Source organism: Narcine bancroftii, chromosome 1, assembly GCF_036971445.1.
Source record: "Narcine bancroftii isolate sNarBan1 chromosome 1, sNarBan1.hap1, whole genome shotgun sequence".
Classification (NCBI taxonomy): domain Eukaryota; kingdom Metazoa; phylum Chordata; class Chondrichthyes; order Torpediniformes; family Narcinidae; genus Narcine; species Narcine bancroftii.
In genome coordinates, this window is record NC_091469.1 from 28667335 (window position 1) to 28685862 (window position 18528).

Consider the following 18528-nt stretch of genomic DNA (forward strand, 5'->3'; position numbering starts at 1 on the left):
GTTCCCAGAGGGTGCGGATATCAACAGTACGCCTGGACTTGTGAGTAATCAATCTCTCTCTCTCTCTCTGTCATGCTGGCTGCCATCTTAAGGTAGCATCTCACATAGACCTGAGGTCAGTGCCCATGATGAGCTTGGCTAGGTTTGCAACGTTCTACAGCCTTTTAGTGTTCCTGGATATCCAAGTTTCCAAACCAATCTGTGATGCCACCAGTGCGTATACTGTCCAGAAGGAGATAGCCAGTATAAGGGTGGGAGGGGTCAGATAGGAACCACTCACTGATTAGTCAACCAAGGAGGGATGAAGGATGCCAGATAGATGGGGGGTGGGGTGGGAAAATAGAGGGGGCAGATAGAAAGATAGAGATAAAGAGAGATTATGAGCAAGAACAAAGGGTATCAGTCCTGGAATCTGACAAGAAACTATAGGTTTCTTCAGGTTCATTCTCTGCCAAGAATGCACCTGAAGAAGCGGATTCAGACCTATGGAATGGTCATTCAGGTGGCAGCACTGAAAGCGCAGCGCTGTCCATCTGAAAGGGATAGCTTCATGGGAGGCGTCTTGGAGCGCACTCCGGCTCCTGTCCCTTTGGGCTGTCAGAGCTGGGACAGCCCACGCCGGCTGCCCCACGGTGTGGGGACTGATACAGAGCTCTGGGGAAAGCACAGGGCAATGGGATCAGTGTGGGGATGTCCCACGCTGCCTACCAATTTATCACCCAAAAACATTTCCAAATATTCCATCACACCACCAGTTCAACGTCCAGGCCACTCCTTAATTCGGAACAGGTATTGAGGAGCCCAGGTGCAAGCACAGTTGGTAGCCAGAGCCAACCATCTGGAATGAGGCTGGGCTGGGCTCTAGACTGTAAGCCGGAGTTAAAGCTCAAGCATATTTTATGTCCCAATCACCACAGGGCTGGACTATAGGTGATTTTGTAGCTCCCGCTGGGCTCTGGAACACATCCATATTTCTTCAAACCCTTTAAACACCAGATTCACTGATAAGTTATTACATCACTATGTAAAGTGCAAAACATTGAAGTAAAAGTGTAAATACAAGAAACTGTAGATGCTGAGATCCAAGAGAACAGAAACAATCTGTTGGCCGAGCAGCATCAATAGGAGAAACTGTCAATATCTTGAGTGGAGACTCTATCAGGGCAGATCATGGACAGAGGAGAATGATTATATGATATGATGTAATGAGAATTTGTGGTCAGACACACAGGTACAAGGTGCGGATGCCCTAAAATTATAACGTGTTGCACAGTACACCAATGATGATCCAGATAAAATTACCACAGCATGCTACGAGGCAAAAATTAGATCTAAATATAAAGGAGTGGATAAATAAATGATTCACAGTTGCACAAGTGCAAAATAGTGATACTTGAATAGTGCCAGATTAATTAGTGATAAGGTAATGGAGGGGGGGCGGGTGTGGGTTTCATCAGCTGTTGGAAGAAAAATAGTTTTTGAACCCAAAAGTGCTAAACGTCAGGCTTCTGTACTGCTGCCTGAAGGTTGTAGTGAGAAGACATTGTGACCAGGGTGATGGGGATCCTTTCTGATGGTGGCTACCATCTTAAGGTAGTACCTCACATCGATATCATCAAGGACCAGAGGTCAGTGCCCATGATGAGCTTGGCTAGGTTTGCAATCTTCTACAGCCTTTTTGCATTCCTGGGCATCCAAGTTTCCAAACCAATCTGTGATGCCACCAGTGCGTATACTGTCCAGAAGCAGACAGCCAGTATAAGGGCGGGAGGGGTCAGATAGGAGCCAGTCACTGATTAGTCAATCAAGGAGGGGTGAAGGATGCCAGATAGATGAGGGGGTGGGGTGGGGAAACGGAGAGATAGAGATAAAGAGAGATTATGAGCAAGAACAAAGGGAACAAAGTCCTGGAATATGACAAGTAAAAAGAAACTACATGTGTGTTGGAGAACTAATAAGATTAACATTCAGTAGTCTGTCACTACCATTATACCGGAGATGCCAGATTATTGGAGTTTTACTATTCTCAGGATAAAATTGTTTGCAGTACAAATAGTGGTACTATTGATGATATAGCCTTTTGATGGAAACAATAAATTGTCTGCACTCTCAGGCAACATGAAAGGACTTTCAGGATTATTCTGAAGAACAATCTTCTGGATTAATATTCATCCCGTAATTATCACAAACATAAATTCATCCATTATTTCTACACTGTATTTTGATATGTATATATTGGCTTTTACATTTTTTACATTCCCAAACAACTGCACTGCAAATCCATTCAGTTATCTATAAAGGCATTTGCAAGTTGCTGAGATTGTATAAGTACTTTGGTGTTATGTAATCCTTTCTGATGATGACAGTTTTGATGGCAAGGCCAGCATTTATAGCCCATCAACCATTGCTCTCGCACAGGTTGTAGTGAACCACTGCAGTTCTTCTGGTGAAGGTACCTCCACAGCACTGTTTGGGAAGGAGTTACAGGATTGAGATCCAGTTAATTATGAGGGACCAGGATTATATTTCCAACTCAGTACCGTCTGGGGTTTAGAGGAACTTGTAACTGGTGGTGCTCACATCCACCTGCTGCCCTGGTACTTCTTGTAGGGAGTAGAGAGAGGTAAACTGAGTGTGGCTTTGTTTCTCTCGCTCTTGCTATTCAATCTTTCTTCTAAAATGAAATATTATGGGGGAGTTTTATTTGCAATTTATCTTTTAATTGGAAATAAAGTCAGAAGAGAGGATAAAGATGTGGATATGCAGAATCTATGTTGAATCAGTTAGAGTGTCATCCAGCAATGTTTTGGGAAACTAACCTTCACACACCAGGACTGGTCTTTCCCACTGACCCTGGGCAGAGCAGATTGATGTGCTGTTTCCCCTCACACGTACGTGGCCAGTCAGACATTGGTACTCCACCACTCTGCCATAGGTCGTGAAGTTTAGTGAGTCTCGCATAGCATTCCGTAACTCAGGGGGTGAGCCACAGTCAACAGCTGAGGAGACACAAATTGCAAAAGACTACTTTGGTCTCTGAAGTTAAAGTTTAAATCTGCCTTCTTGGTCCTAACTTTGCAGTTAAGTTTATAATGTGTCCATTGCTGTAAAAAACCAATAATCCACTATCTGATCATTTGGAAATCCTGCAGGTTCAGCATCCAGCACACTCACTATTTCAAAGTGGAAATTGAGGAGCAAGAGTGCAAGCGCTGTTCGTAGCCAGAGCCAGATGTTTGGAGTGAGGGTTTGCTGGGGCGGTGGGGGGGGGGGGGGTGTGAGCTAGAGTTACAGCCCAACCACAATTGATTCCCTGATCCCAACAGGGCTGGACTGTGGGTAAAGTTGCAGCCCATCTGGGGTCTGGAGCACTTGTCCATATCTCCTACACCCTTCAAACTCACCAGATTCACAGAATAGTTTATTATATCACCATGTAACATGCAAAATATTGAAATAAAAGTTTAAATACAAGATGCTGAGATCTGAGACAACAAAAACAATTTGCTGGAAGAACTGTGTTGGTCAAGCAGCTGTCAATGTCTTGAGTCATGACCCTTTATCAGGGAAGATCGTGGACAGAGGAGAAAGATGTTGAGACATGATGTGTCAAGAGTTTGTTGTCATACATGTAAATACAATGTGCAGATGGGTGAAAATTATCATTTGCTGCAGTAACATAGTTACACACAAAACACCAACAATAGTAGAAACTAAATTACTACAACATGCCATGAGAAAAAAATATATAATAAATATGAAAGGATAAATCCATAAATTATTAACAGTTGCATTAGTGCAAAATAGTGATACTTGAATAGTGTTGGATTAATTAGTGATAAGGTAATGGGGGGTGGGGGGTGTGGGTTTCATCAGCCTGATAGCTGTTGGAACAAAAACAGTTTTGAACCCAAAGGTGCTAGACGTCAAGCTTCTGTTCTGCTGCCTGAAGGTTGTAGTGAGAAGAGATTGTGACCAGGGTGATGGGGATCCTTTCTGATGGTGGCTACCATCTTAAGGTAGTACCTCACATCGATATCATCAAGGACCTGAAGTCAGTAGCTGTGATGAACTTATCTAGGTTCCTTGTATACTCCTGGACACTCAAGTTTCTAAACAAGTCTGTGATAGCCACCAGTCCGTATATTGTCCAGAGATAGATAGCCAGTATAAGAGTGGGAGGGTTCAGATAGGAGCCAGTCACAGATCAGTCAACCAAGGAGGGGTGAAGGATGCCAGATATATTATGGGAGGTGGGAAAGTGCGTAGATGGAAAGATAGAGATAAAGAGAGATTATGAGCAAGAACAAGTGTATCAGTGCTAGAATCTGACAAGAAACCTAATGTCTATTGGTATATTAATAGGAGTAACATTCAATAGACTGGAAAGACTGCTAGACTGTCACTACCATTATATCAGGGATGTCAGATTATTGGAGTTTTACCATGCTCGGGATAATATTGTTTGCAGTACAAATAGCGAGATTATCGATGTGGAAACAAAAAATTGTCTGCACTCTCAAGCAACATGAAAGGACTTTCAGAATTATTCTGAAGAACAATCTTCTGGATGAATATTTATCCCATAATTATCACAAACATAAATTCATCCATTATTTCTACACTGTTGTGGGATCTTGCTGTATATAAATCGGCTGATGCTTTTTTTTTAATAAACATTCTCAAACAATTCCACTCTAAAACCATTTTGTTGCCTATAAAGGTCTCTACAAAATTCTGGGAAATTATAAGGGACTTGGTGTTATTTATTCATTTCTGAGGATGTGGGCATTGACAGCAAAGCCAGTATATATTCCCCATCACTCATTGTTTTCACAAAGGTTGTAGTGAATCATTGGAATTCTTCTCATGAAGGTACCTCCACAGCACTATTTGGGAATGAGTTCCAGGAATGATTTCCAGTTAATGATGAGAGATCAGGATTATATTTTCAACTCAGTGCAGAGTGGAGTTTAGAGGGATTTATGGTGTTCCCATACACCTGGTGACCTGGTACTTTTTGGAGGCAGAAGTCTTGGGTTGGGAAGATGAGTGTGGCTTTGTTTCTCCAGCTGTTGCAATTTAATCATGTTTCTAAAATGAAGAATTAATATGGAGTTTTATTTGGAATTTACCTCTTAAGTGGAAATAAAGTCAGAAGAGAGGATAAAGATGTAGAGATGAGAATTCGTTGCTTGAGTGTTCATCTGTTGTCTCAGTTAGAATGCCATCCAGCAATGTTTAGGGGGACTGACCTTCACACACCAGATCTGGTCCTTCCCACTGACCCTGGGCAGAGCAGACTGATGTGCTGTTTCCCCTCACATGTACGTGGCCAGTCAGACACTGGTACTCCACCACACTGCCATAGTTCGTGGCTTTTAGTAGGTCTCGCGTAGCGTTCCATAACTCTGGGGGTGAACCGCAGTCAACAGCTGAGGAGACACAAATTGCAAAAGTCTACTTTGGTCTCTAAGACTCAATTTAAAATCTGTCTTCTTGCCCCTAACTTTGGCAGTTAAGTTTATAATGTTCATTGCTGTAAAACACTAATAATCCACCACCCGATCATTTGGAAATGTATGTAACCTACTCTAATTTTACCAATTTATCACCCAAAAACATTTCCAAATATTCCATCACACCACCAGTTCAACGTCCAGGCCACTCCTTAATTCGGAACAGGTATTGAGGAGCCCAGGTGCAAGCTCAGTTGGTAGCCAGAGCCAACCATCTGGAATGAGGCTGAGCTGGGCTCTAGACTGTAAGCCGGAGTTAAAGCTCAAGCATATTTTATGTCCCAATCACCACAGGGCTGGACTATAGGTGATTTTGTAGCTCCCGCTGGGCTCTGGAACACATCCATATTTCTCCAAACCCTTTAAACACCAGATTCACTGATAAGTTATTACATCACTATGTAAAGTGCAAAACATTGAAGTAAAAGTGTAAATACAAGAAACTGTAGATGCTGAGATCCAAGAGAACAGAAACAATCTGTTGGCCGAGCAGCATCAATAGGAGAAACTGTCAATATCTTGAGTGGAGACTCTATCAGGGCAGATCATGGACAGAGGAGAATGATTATATGATATGATGTAATGAGAATTTGTGGTCAGACACACAGGTACAAGGTGCGGATGCCCTAAAATTATAACGTGTTGCACAATACACCAATGATGATCCAGATAAAATTACCACAGCATGCTACGAGGCAAAACTTAGATCTAAATATAAAGGAGTGGATAAATAAATGATTCACAGTTGCACGAGTGCAAAATAGTGATACTTGAATAGTGCCAGATTAATTTCTTCTTTGGCTTGGCTTCGCGGACGAAGATTTATGGAGGGGGTAAAAAGTCCACGTCAGCTGCAGGCTCGTTTGTGGCTGACCAGTCCGATGCGGGACAGGCAGACACGATTGCAGCTGTTGCAAGGGAAAATTGGTTGGTTGGGGTTGGGTGTTGGGTTTTTCCTCCTTTGCCTTTTGTCAGTGAGGTGGGCTCTGTGGTCTTCTTCAAAGGAGGCTGCGGCCCGCCAAACTGTGAGGCACCAAGATGCACGGTTTGAGGCGTTATCAGCCCACTGGCGGTGGTCAATGTGGCAGGCACCAAGAGATTTCTTTAGGCAGTCCTTGTACCTTTTCTTTGGTGCACCTCTGTCTCGGTGGCCAGTGGAGAGCTCACCATATAATACGATCTTGGGAAGGCGATGGTCCTCCATTCTGGAGACGTGACCCATCCAGCGCAGCTGGATCTTCAGCAGCGTGGACTCGATGCTGTCGACCTCTGCCATCTCGAGTACCTCGACGTTAGGGGTGTGAGCGCTCCAATGGATGTTGAGGATGGAGCGGAGACAACGCTGGTGGAAGCGTTCTAGGAGCCGTAGGTGGTGCCGGTAGAGGACCCATGATTCGGAGCCGAACAGGAGTGTGGGTATGACAACGGCTCTGTATACGCTTATCTTTGTGAGGTTTTTCAGTTGGTTGTTTTTCCAGACTCTTTTGTGTAGTCTTCCAAAGGCGCTATTTGCCTTGGCGAGTCTGTTGTCTATCTCATTGTCGATCCTTGCATCTGATGAAATGGTGCAGCCGAGATAGGTAAACTGGTTGACCGTTTTGAGTTTTGTGTGCCCGATGGAGATGTTGGGGGGCTGGTAGTCATGGTGGGGAGCTGGCTGATGGAGGACCTCAGTTTTCTTCAGGCTGACTTCCAGGCCAAACATTTTGGCAGTTTCCGCAAAGCAGGACGTCAAGCGCTAAAGAGCTGGCTCTGAATGGGCAACTAAAACGGCATCATCTGCAAAGAGTAGTTCACGGACAAGTTTCTCTTGTGTCTTGGTGTGAGCTTGCAGGCGCCTCAGATCCAGCTCCCTCAACAGCCCCTAAGGCTAGAGCTGGATGAGGTTCCCACCCTGGATGAGACATATAAGGCAATCGAACAACTGAAAAGTGGCAAAGCAGCAGGTATGGATGGAATCCCCCCAGAAGTCTGGAAGGCTGGCGGCAAAACTCTGCATGCCAAACTGCATGAGTTTTGAAAGCTTTGTTGGGACCAAGGTAAACTGCCTCAGGATCTTCGTGATGCCACCATCATCACCCTGTACAAAAACAAAGGCAAGAAATCAGACTGCTCAAACTACAGGGGAATCACGTTGCTCTCCATTGCAGGCAAAATCTTCGCTAGGATTCTACTAAATAGAATAATACCTAGTGTCGCCGAGAATATTCTCCCAGAATCACAGTGCGGCTTTCGCGCAAACAGAGGAACCACTGACATGGTCTTTGCCCTCAGACAGCTCCAAGAAAAGTGCAGAGAACAAAACAAAGGACTCTACATCACCTTTGTTGACCTCACCAAAGCCTTCGACACCGTGAGCAGGAAAGGGCTTTGGCAAATACTAGAGCGCATCGGATGTCCCCCAAAGTTCCTCAACATGATTATCCAACTGCACGAAAACCAACAAGGTCGGGTCAGATACAGCAATGAGCTCTCTGAACCCTTCTCCATTAACAATGGCGTGAAGCAAGGCTGTGTTCTCGCACCAACCCTCTTTTCAATCTTCTTCAGCATGATGCTGAACCAAGCCATGAAAGACCCCAAAAATGAAGACGCTGTTTACATCCGGTACCGCACGGATGGCAGCCAGATTAATTAGTGATAAGGTAATGGAGGGGGGGGGGGGGCGGGTGTGGGTTTCATCAGCCTGATAGCTGTTGGAATAAAAATAGTTTTTGAAACCAAAAGTGCTAAACATCAGGCTTATGTTCTGCTGCCTGAAGGTTGTAGTGAGAAGAGATTGTGACCAGGGTGATGGGGATCCTTTCTGATGGTGGCTACCATCTTAAGGTAGTACCTCACATCGATATCATCAAGGACCAGAGGTCAGTGCCCATGATGAGCTTGGCTAGGTTTGCAATCTTCTACAGCCTTTTTGCGTTCCTGGGCATCCAAGTTTCCAAACCAATCTGTGATGCCACCAGTGCGTATACTGTCCAGAAGCAGACAGCCAGTATAAGGCGGGAGGGGTCAGATAGGAGCCAGTCACTGATTAGTCAATCAAGGAGGGGTGAAGGATGCCAGATAGATGAGGGGGTGGGGTGGGGAAACGGAGAGATAGAGATAAAGAGAGATTATGAGCAAGAACAAAGGGAACAAAGTCCTGGAATATGACAAGTAAAGAAACTACATGTGTGTTGGAGAACTAATAAGATTAACGTTCAATAGTCTGTCACTACCATTATACCAGAGATGCCAGATTATTGGAGTTTTACTATTCTCAGGATAAAATTGTTTGCAGTACAAATAGTGGTACTATTGATGATATAGCCTTTTGTTGGAAACAATAAATTGTCTGCACTCTCAGGCAACATGAAAGGACTTTCAGGATTATTCTGAAGAACAATCTTCTGGATTAATATTCATCCCGTAATTATCACAAACATAAATTCATCCATTATTTCTACACTGTATCTTAATGTGTATAAATTGGCTTTTACATTTTTTACATTCCCAAACAACTGCACTGCAAATCCATTCAGTTATCTATAAAGGCATTTGCAAGTTGCTGAGATTGTATAAGTACTTTGGTGTTATGTAATCCTTTCTGATGATGACAGTTTTGATGGCAAGGCCAGCATTTATAGCCCATCAACCATTGCTCTCGCACAGGTTGTAGTGAACCACTGCAGTTCTTCTGGTGAAGGTACCTCCACATCACTGTTTGGGAAGGAGTTACAGGATTGAGATCCAGTTAATTATGAGGGACCAGGATTATATTTCCAACTCAGTACCGTCTGGGGTTTAGAGGAACATGTAACTGGTGGTGCTCACATCCACCTGCTGCCCTGGTACTTCTTGTAGGGAGTAGGGAGAGGTAAACTGAGTGTGGCTTTGTTTCTCTCGCTCTTGCTATTCAAGCTTTCTTCTAAAATGAAGTATTATGGTGGAGTTTTATTTGTAATTTATCTCTTAATTGGAAATAAAGTCAGAAGAGAGGATAAAGATGTGGATATGTAGAATCTATTCTGGAATCTTTATCTGTTGTCTCAGATAGAGTGTCATCAAGCAATGTTTCTGAGGACTGACCTTCACACACCAGGTCTGGTCCTTCCCACTGACCCTGGGCAGAGCAGACTGATGAGCCGTTTCCCCTCACATATACATGGCCAGTCAGACACTGGTACTCCACCACACTGCCATAGTTCGTGGCTTTTAGTAGGTCTCGCGTAGCGTTCCATAACTCTGGGGGTGAGCCGCAGTCAACAGCTGAGGAGACACAAATTGCAAAAGACTACTTTGGTCTCTGAAGTTAAATGTTAAATGTGTCTTCTTGGTCCTAACTTTGCAGTTATGGTTATAATGTGTCCATTGCTGTAAAACAACAATAATCCACCATCCGATCATTTGGAAAACCTGTTGGTTCAGCATACAGCCCACTCGTTAATTCAGAACAGGAATTGAGGAACCAGAGTGCACGTACAGTTCGTAGCCAGAACCAGACATCTGGAGTGATGCTGCATTAGGGTCTGTGAGCCAGAGTTGCAGCCTAACCACAGTTGATGCCCTGATCCCAGCAGGGCTGGACTGTGGGTAAAGTTGCAGCCCATCTGGGGTCTGGAGCACTTGTCCACATCTCCCACACGCTTCAGACTCACCAGATTGAGAAAAAAGTTTATTGAAATCACCATGTAACATGCAAAACATTAAAATAAAAGTGTAAATACAAGAGACTGCAGATGCTGAGATCTGAGACCACAAAAACAATCCGCTGGAAGAACTGTGTTGGTCGAGCAGCATTAATGGGAGAAACTGTCAATGACTTGAGTCGTGACCCTTTATCAGGGAAGATCGTGGACAGAGGAGAATGATGTTGAGATATGATGTGATGAGAGTTTGTTGTCATATTGTGGTAATATGTATATACTGTTGTCGCTCTGTGTATAAGTGGCTGGCCCCCCACTGATGATTCGACCCCATGCAACCACTCCTCCCATGGCTTGGCCATAAAGGTCGACCCCCCTTCCCCCTTCCATTCAGTCGAGCACATGGAGTTGGGCCAGCTGAAATCTAATGTGTAATAAAGCCTATTGTTCCTCACTCAGCCTTTGGAGTGATTGATAATACGTATAAATTTAATACACATTAACTTTCCATTCCACACTGGATCGACAAGCTGCTGAGATCCGACCCCCTCGAAATAGATCCATAGACGCCTGGAACTGCTGAATGGTATAAGCAGTGGTTCGCCTGCTTCGCAAACTTTCTAGAGTTCGCAGTGGGCCTGATGGATTCTGACAAGAAGAAACTCAAGGTCCTGCAAGCTAGAGTGGGTCACTGAGTGTACCTAGCAATCTGGAATGCACGACCTACCCAGAGGTCATGGCTGAACTCCACAACCTCTACCAATCCTGGGTGAACAAAGTGTACTCATGGTACCAGCTGGCCTCGAGGAGAAAGCAACCCAATGAGTCGATGGATGAGTTCCTCCAAGCACTGTACGACCTGGGGAGAGACTGCTGGGGCACTGTTACAGCCCCTGTGCCCGTAGCCCAGTGTGTGGAGGAGCTGGTCCGAGATACCTGCGTGGCTGGAGTGAGGTCTGACTACACATTCGTCAGCGACTGCTTGAGGAGAAGCTACCCCTGAAGAGAGCCTTCCAGCTTGCCAGGACACTTGACTCGGCCCAACGCAATGCCAACAAAATCAGTAAAAACAAGGCCTCCACGTGTGGACCGTGGGTCCCACCATTTTGGGATCTGGCATCAGATGGCCTCCGCAATAGCAAGCCATGACCCCACCACTGGTGCCACTTCTGTGGCTAGCAAAAGCACCCCCAATGACTTGGAGGTGATCTGTTCAATTTGCAGGAAAAAGGGACATCACCAGAATGTCTGTAAGTCCAAAACCTCCCGAGCAAGTAGCATGGCACTGACATCATGTCCAGCCCCGAACAGCTCGACTGTGTGTGTGACTCGGGAGTCATCATCTTACCTATCTTAGCACCTCCTCCACCTTCCTGGATGACATCACCTCAACCTTCCGCCACCCAGATGACATCACTTCCTCTTTTTCCTCCAATGCGACAGTATGATCCACATGGAGGCTGATATCTTACCGGTTGGGCCTCCACTCCAACAGTGACGACAACAACCTGCTCCAGGCCTCTGTAACTCTGAACCAGGGCAGCCCTTATCCGATCACCCACTCGATGATGGAGATCGAGGTAAACGAGAAAAGAACAGACTGTCTGTTTGACAGTACGAGCACAGAGAGCTTTATTGACCCAGATATTGCCCAGAAACGCACTCTCTCTGTCAGACCCACGAATGGCACCATCTCTATGACCACAAAGGACCAATCCACAGAGATCCAGTGTAGCATCGTTAACGTTGGGGGGGGGGGGGGTGAATGCTATGATAACTTTCATTTGCTTATATTGCCACACCTCTGTGCACTGATACTCCTGGGCCTTGACTTCGAGAGCCAGTTTAGGAGCATGACGATGGTGTTCAGAGGACCTCAACCACCCATAACAGTATACAAACCCTGACTCACAACCCCCTCCTGACTTCTTCACCCTCTGCATACCCCCTCCATCATTATTTGAGAATCTAACCCCGGACTGCAGGCCCATCATGACGAAAAGCAAGCACTATAGCGCCGAGGATCGGACATTTATAAAGTCCAAAGTACAGCGACTCCAGGCAGAGAGGATCATAGCTCCCAGTTTGAGCCTGTGGAAAGCCCAAGTCGTGGTGGTCAGGGGCAGAAGTAAGCCATGTATGGTGATCTATTACAGCCAGACAGTCAACTGCTTCACTCAGCTAGATGCCTACCCCCTCCCCAGGATAGCCGATATGGTCAATAATATATCCAAGAACAAAGTGTAGTCCACAATTGATCTGAAGTCAGCGTACCACCAACTCCATTTTCGCCCAGGGGACCACAAATGGCAGACTTTATCATTTCCTCATGGTGCCCTTCGGAGTCACCAACAGAGTCTCAGTGTTCCAAAGAGAAAAGGATCGGATGGTAGACAGGCATAAACTGACGGTGATGTTCCCCAGCCTTGACAATGTCACCGTCATGATCAGTAGCGCCACAACTCAAACCTGGTGAAATTTCTCCTCACAGACAATACCCTTTATTTGACTTATGACAAGGAGAAATGTGTGTTTAGTACCACTCGCCTGGCCCTCCTTGGATGTGTCATGGCACATGGTGTCATTGCCCCAATCCCAACTACATGCATACCCTTATGGAGCTCCCAATACCACACAACCTCAAGGTGCTTAAACGGTGCCTGAGCCTCTTTTCTTACAATGCCCAATGCATGCCCAATTATGCCAATAAGGCCTACCTCTTAGTAAGGTTCACAAGCTTCACCTTTTCAGCAGAAGCCCGGATGGCGTTCAACCAAATCAAAGGAGACATCGCTAAAGCCACGATGCATGTCATGGACGAATCCATCCCATTCCAGGTGGAAAGCAATGCCTCCGAATTTGCACTGGCCACCACTCTCAACCAGGTGGGCAGGCCAGTAGCATTTTTTTCCCATACCCTCCACAGCACCAAGACATGGCACTCCTAAGTCGAAAAGGAGGAAGAGGTAATCGTTGAGGCAGTACGCCACTGGCATCACTACATGGCCAAGGAAAGATTTACCCTGTTTCCTTTATGTTCAACACAAAACTGTGGGGTAAAATCAAAAATTATAAAATCCTGAGGTGGAGAATCGAACTTTCCACCTATAACTACGATATCTTGTACCGACCAGGCAAACTCAACAAGCCCCCAGATGCCCTATCCCGAAGGACATGCACCAGCGCGCATTTTGACCACCTCCAGTCCTCATTTCGACCACCTCCAGTCCCTCCATGGTGACCTCTGCCAACCCAGAGTCACAAGGTTGTTCCACTTCATAAAATCCAGAACCTCCAGTACTCCATTGAGGACGTCAGGTCTCTGACCAGACACCGTTGAGTCTACGCTGAATGTAAACCGCATTTCTTCAGGCCTGACAAGGCACACCTCATCAAGGCCACGTACCCCTTTGAACAACTTAGCGTCGATTTCAAGGGCCCCCTGGGCCCTTGACCAATAGGAACGTCTATATCCTTAATGTCATAGACGAGTTCTCCAGATTCCCGTTTGCCATTCCCTGTCTCAACATGACCTCTGCCATAGTTATCAGGGCACTCTGCAGCATATTCACCCTCTCCGGGTACTCGGACTATGTTCATAATGATTGGGGGCCCTCAATCATGAGCGATGAGCTGCGGCAGTACCTGTTGGCTAGAGGCATAGCCACTAGTAGGATCACAAGCTATAACCCCATGGGAAACGGCCAGGTGGAGCAAGAAAACGCTACCATTTGGAAGGCAATCCTCCTGGTCCTTCAGTCAAAAGGCCTAACAGTGTCTCACTGGCAGGAAGTCCTGCCAAAGGCACTCCACGCCATCCCATCTCTCCTACGCACTGCTACAAATATGACCTCACATGAATGCATGTTTTCCTTCCCCAGGAGGTTGGCGACCAGAACCACTCTGTAGCCCTGGCTTTCATCTCTGGGACCTGTCCTGCTGAGGAAGCATGCGAGGGGCCACAAGACCAACCCATTGGTGGAAGAGGTGCAACTCCTGCACGCTAATCCACAATACGCTTACATCCAGTACCCTGATGGCCATGAGGACACAGTCCCTGTCTGGGACCTGTGCGTGACGGAGACACCCACCTACTCCTTATCCTGTCCACTATATATACACACATTAGCCCCTACAGGGACGGTGCAGGTGACACCCCCTGGGCACCCACACCACATGCCCGGTACTCTCGCCCAGCCAAGTCGACAACCACGACCACCGTTACAGACAACCAAACCCCACCCCTTATAGCAACAGCCTTGCCCCCCCCACCCCACCTTCCCCTCCCCCCACCCAAGACACCCGACCTGCAACAGAGCTGATCAGTACACCACTGGCGTTGCTGCGCAGGTCAGAGAGGCAGAGGAACCCACCTGACCGGCTAAACCTTTAGGACTGGGTTTTGTTTTTTAAAGAGTGGGTGAATGTGGTGATATGCATATACTGTTCTGTGCTGCTCTGTGTGCAAGTGGCTGGCCTGCCCATTGATGACTCGATCCCTGTAACCCCTCCCCCTGTAACCTGGTCATAAAGGTCAACCTCCCTACCCCCTTCCATTCATTCGAGCACATGGAGTTTGGCCAGCTGAAATTTAACGTGTATTAAAGCCTATGGAGAAAAAGCCCATACAGCGTCTGAGTGCCTTCTGGGTGTAGGGGTGGGCGTTCATGAGGGAACGCATGTGGTCAGGGTCTGGCATTACCACCCCGTTCTCCTCTACGCAACCTAGAATTGCGAGCCAAGTGGTCTGGAAGACACACTTGTCGAAATTGTAGGTCAAGTTCAGCCGAATTGCAGTCTGAAAATATTTCTCAAGGTTGGCATCATGATCCTCCGTGACATGGCCGCAGATGGTGACATTGTCCATATATGGGAAAGTAGCTGTCAGCCCGTTCTGGTCCACCATCCGGTCCATTTCCCACTGGAAGATCGCGACGTCATTTGTGACCCCAAAGGGTACCCTGAGGAATTAATACAGCCGCCCATTCGCTTCGAAGGCCGTGAAAGGTCGGTCTTCTTGGCGGATTGGGAGCTGGCGGACGCATGTCAATGGTGGAGAACACGCGGTATTGGGCGATCTGATTCACCACATTCGTGATCCGTGAAAGGAGGTATGCATCCAGAAGCGTGAAGTGGTTGATTGTCTGGCTGAAGTCAACCACCATCCGCAGCTTCTCCCCGTTTTTAACAACCACCACCTGGGCCCTCCAGGAACTCGAGCTAGGTTCGAGAATGCCCTCATCCAGCAGTCTGCACACCTCGCTTGTGATAAATTTCCTGTATTCATAACTATATTGTCGGCTTTTGGTGGCCACAGGCTTCCAGCCAGGGGTGAGGTTGGCGAAGAGCGCTGGTGGAGCAACTCGAAGGGTGGAGAGGCTACAGGAGAGGGCCCGAGGCATGGGGGCGGGTGGCTCGGGCTGCCGCTGCCAGGAAGCTTCCGGGGTGGAGTGGTTACAGACAAATAGTTGAGTGTGAGGCCCCCCAAAATGCAGGGAAAAGGTTCGAAACTGGCACTGAAAGTCCAGTCCCAGCAGTACAGGAGCGCACAGTTGGGGAAGGACTAATAGTTTGAAGTCTGTGAACATGATGCCCTGGACTTTCAGGGTCACCATGCAATACCCCTTTACCCTGGTCGAGTGTGATCTGGTCGCCAATGAAATCCTCTGGGCAGTGGGGAGAATAGCCAGTCCGCAACGGTGGTCCAGGTCTGGGCGGATAAAACTGTCAGTTGACCCTGAGTCAAATAAGCAATTGGTATAGTGTCCATGCACTTTAATCAGTTCCATTGCTTTGTGAGGGGATGGGGTCAGTTCTGGTCTAGGGTTACGATGCAGTGACTTGTAATGGGGACAGTGGAGTCCTACTGGATGACGTCACACAACATGTGCATGGTGACATCACAGAAACTGTCGGGCCGGAGCAGTCAGCGTTGAGGAGTTGGTGCTGCTGCCTGCAGCCTGCTGGGCGTGTCGGCCAGCCAATGATAAATGCTAGGGGTTGCTGCTTGCTGTTGGCAGTGGGGCGGTCAGTCGGGCGGTCATCAGCGGTGGGTACCAGGTCGGTCGCTGCGACGTGTCCCTGGTCGGCAGCGGTGGCAGGTGTAGCGTGTCCTTGGTCGGCAGCGGCAGCAGGTCCATGGTCAGCAGCGGCGGTGGCGGGCTCAGCGGTGATGGCGGCGGAGGCTCAGCAGTGATGGCGGTGGCAGCCGTTAAAGTTGGGGCTGGGGCCTGGTCGGACGTTGTTTCGTGAGGGAGGGTTAAGCAGGCCAACATCATTGCGGCGAGGGTGGGTTGTACCTTCCACGCTCGGCATCTGCCTCGTGACATCAGGTGCTGCCGCGCTGTGGAGCCCTCGCTCTCATTGGACGAGAGATCTGAGGAAGAAGTGTTTGAATGGGAGGGTGGCTGTTGGGCTTCACATGAGGCACTGTGTTTGACGGTGGCCATTTTGGAGCGACAGACTACAGCAAAGTGGCCGTTTTTAAAGCACTTCTGGAACCTGGCTTTTCTCGCCGGGCACTGGGACCTGCTGTGCTTGTCCCTCCTGCAGAAATAACACTTTGGGGTCGCATCGGGCAGAGTAGTGGCAGCCGAGAGGCCATCAGTGTGCCGGGGGGTAGTAGAGTAGAGGGAGGGCATCCTACTCACATCAGAGTGTTAGGTCCAGCCCGGAGAGTACACGTCCATACTTAAGACCGTATCCTCCATTGTCTTGAAATCCGGATCACATCCTCTAGGTTTTCTCCCCCGAGCTCTAGCAGACGCTGCCTCACCTCATTCGATCGGACGCCGGCCACATAGGCATCCCGAATGAGATCGTCTGTGGCCTCCACAGCAGTTCTGTTTGTGCAGGCACAGTCCCTGCCCATTGCCCTTAGTGCTTGAATACAAACTCTACAGAACTCACCGGGCTGTTGCCTCCTTGTTGTTAGTTTGTACCGAACATAGACACTGTTCACTGGTCAGTCGTAGAGCCCTTTCAGCACCTTCATGGCTGCGGCGTAAGTGGTTGCGTCCTGGATGCTCTGGTAGACTCTCGGGGACACCATAGTCATCAATATTAGTAGTCGATGGCTGTCCTCTATCACGGCAGGATCAAAGAGTTGTAAGTATGTTTCTAAGCACCTCACCCAGTGCTTAAAGTCATTTGAGGCTGTAGCTGACTGTGGGTCGATGTTGAGGCATTCCAGCCGTAGCATACACTCCATCCCTTCAAAACTTTCTAGTTAATAAAATTGTAGAGCGCATCGAAAGAACCAGACTTGTTGATCCAAACAAAGGCTTTTATTAACTAGAAGACTGGACCATAATTACATGTAGGTCGACCAGTCCAGAATGACCTGGTCTGGCTAGGAGCATCCCTTTAAGACCTGCCAGTAGGCGTGGCTATGCTCTCAGCCAATCACAGTCATCCTACACTACCATCTGTACATATGTACAGATACACATTGGTGATAGAATCTGTACTATCACAGAAGATACCTCCACAGCGCTGTTTGGAAAGTAGTTCCAGGATTGAGATCCAGTTAATTATGAGGTACCAGGATTATATTTCCAACTCAGTACAGTGTGGGGTTAAGAAGAACTCATAACTGGTGGTGTTCACATCCACTTGCTGCCCTGGTACTTCTTGTAGGGAGTAGGGGGAGGTCATGGGTTGGTAAACTGAGTGTGGCTTTGTTTCTCTCGCTCTTGCTATTCAAGCTTTCTTCTAAGATGGAGTTTTATTTGCAAGTTATCTCAAGTGGAAGATTCGTAAGATGAGAAACTATAGATGTGGATATGTGGAATCTGTGCTGGAGTGTTTATCTTTGTTAGAGTGCCATCCAACAATATTTTGGGGACTGACCTTCACAAACCAGGTCTGGTCCTTCCCACTGGCCCTGGGCAGAGCAGACTGATGTGCCGTTTCCCCTCACATGTACATGGCCAGTCAGACATTGGTACTCCACCACACTGCCATATGTCGTGAAGTTTAGTGGGTCTCGTGTAGCGTTCCATAACTCTGGGGGTGAGCCGCAGTCAACAGCTGAGGAGACACAAATTGCAAAAGACTACTTTGGTCTCTGAAGTTAAATTTTAAATCTGTCTTCTTGGTCCTAACTTTGTAGCAAAGTTTATGATGTGACCATTGCTGTAAAACACCAATAATCTACCACCCGATCATTTGGAAATCCCGCCGGTTCAGCATCCAGCCCACTCGTTAATTCAGAATGGAAATAGAGGAGCCAGAGTGCAAGCGCAGTTTGTAGCCAGAGCCAGATGCTTAGAGTGAGGCTTTGCTGGGGTCTAGACTATGGTCCAACCACAGTGAATGCCCCGATTCCAACAGGGCTGAATGATGTTGAGATATGATGTGACGAGAGTTTGTTGTCATACATG

General features: G+C 47.3%; 1 protein-coding gene across 1 annotated transcript in view; it reads right to left on the reverse strand.

Moving 5' to 3' along the window:
- Positions 1–18528, reverse strand: part of susd1 (sushi domain containing 1) — a 145210-nt gene that overhangs the window by 70583 nt on the left and 56099 nt on the right. The window contains exons 7-10 of the mRNA XM_069920113.1: positions 17996–18175; positions 9588–9767; positions 5256–5435; positions 2820–2999 (exon numbers count right to left, since the gene is read on the reverse strand). Of these exons, the coding sequence (XP_069776214.1) occupies positions 2820–2999; positions 5256–5435; positions 9588–9767; positions 17996–18175 (720 nt within the window). The remainder of the gene's footprint in view (positions 1–2819; positions 3000–5255; positions 5436–9587; positions 9768–17995; positions 18176–18528) is intronic.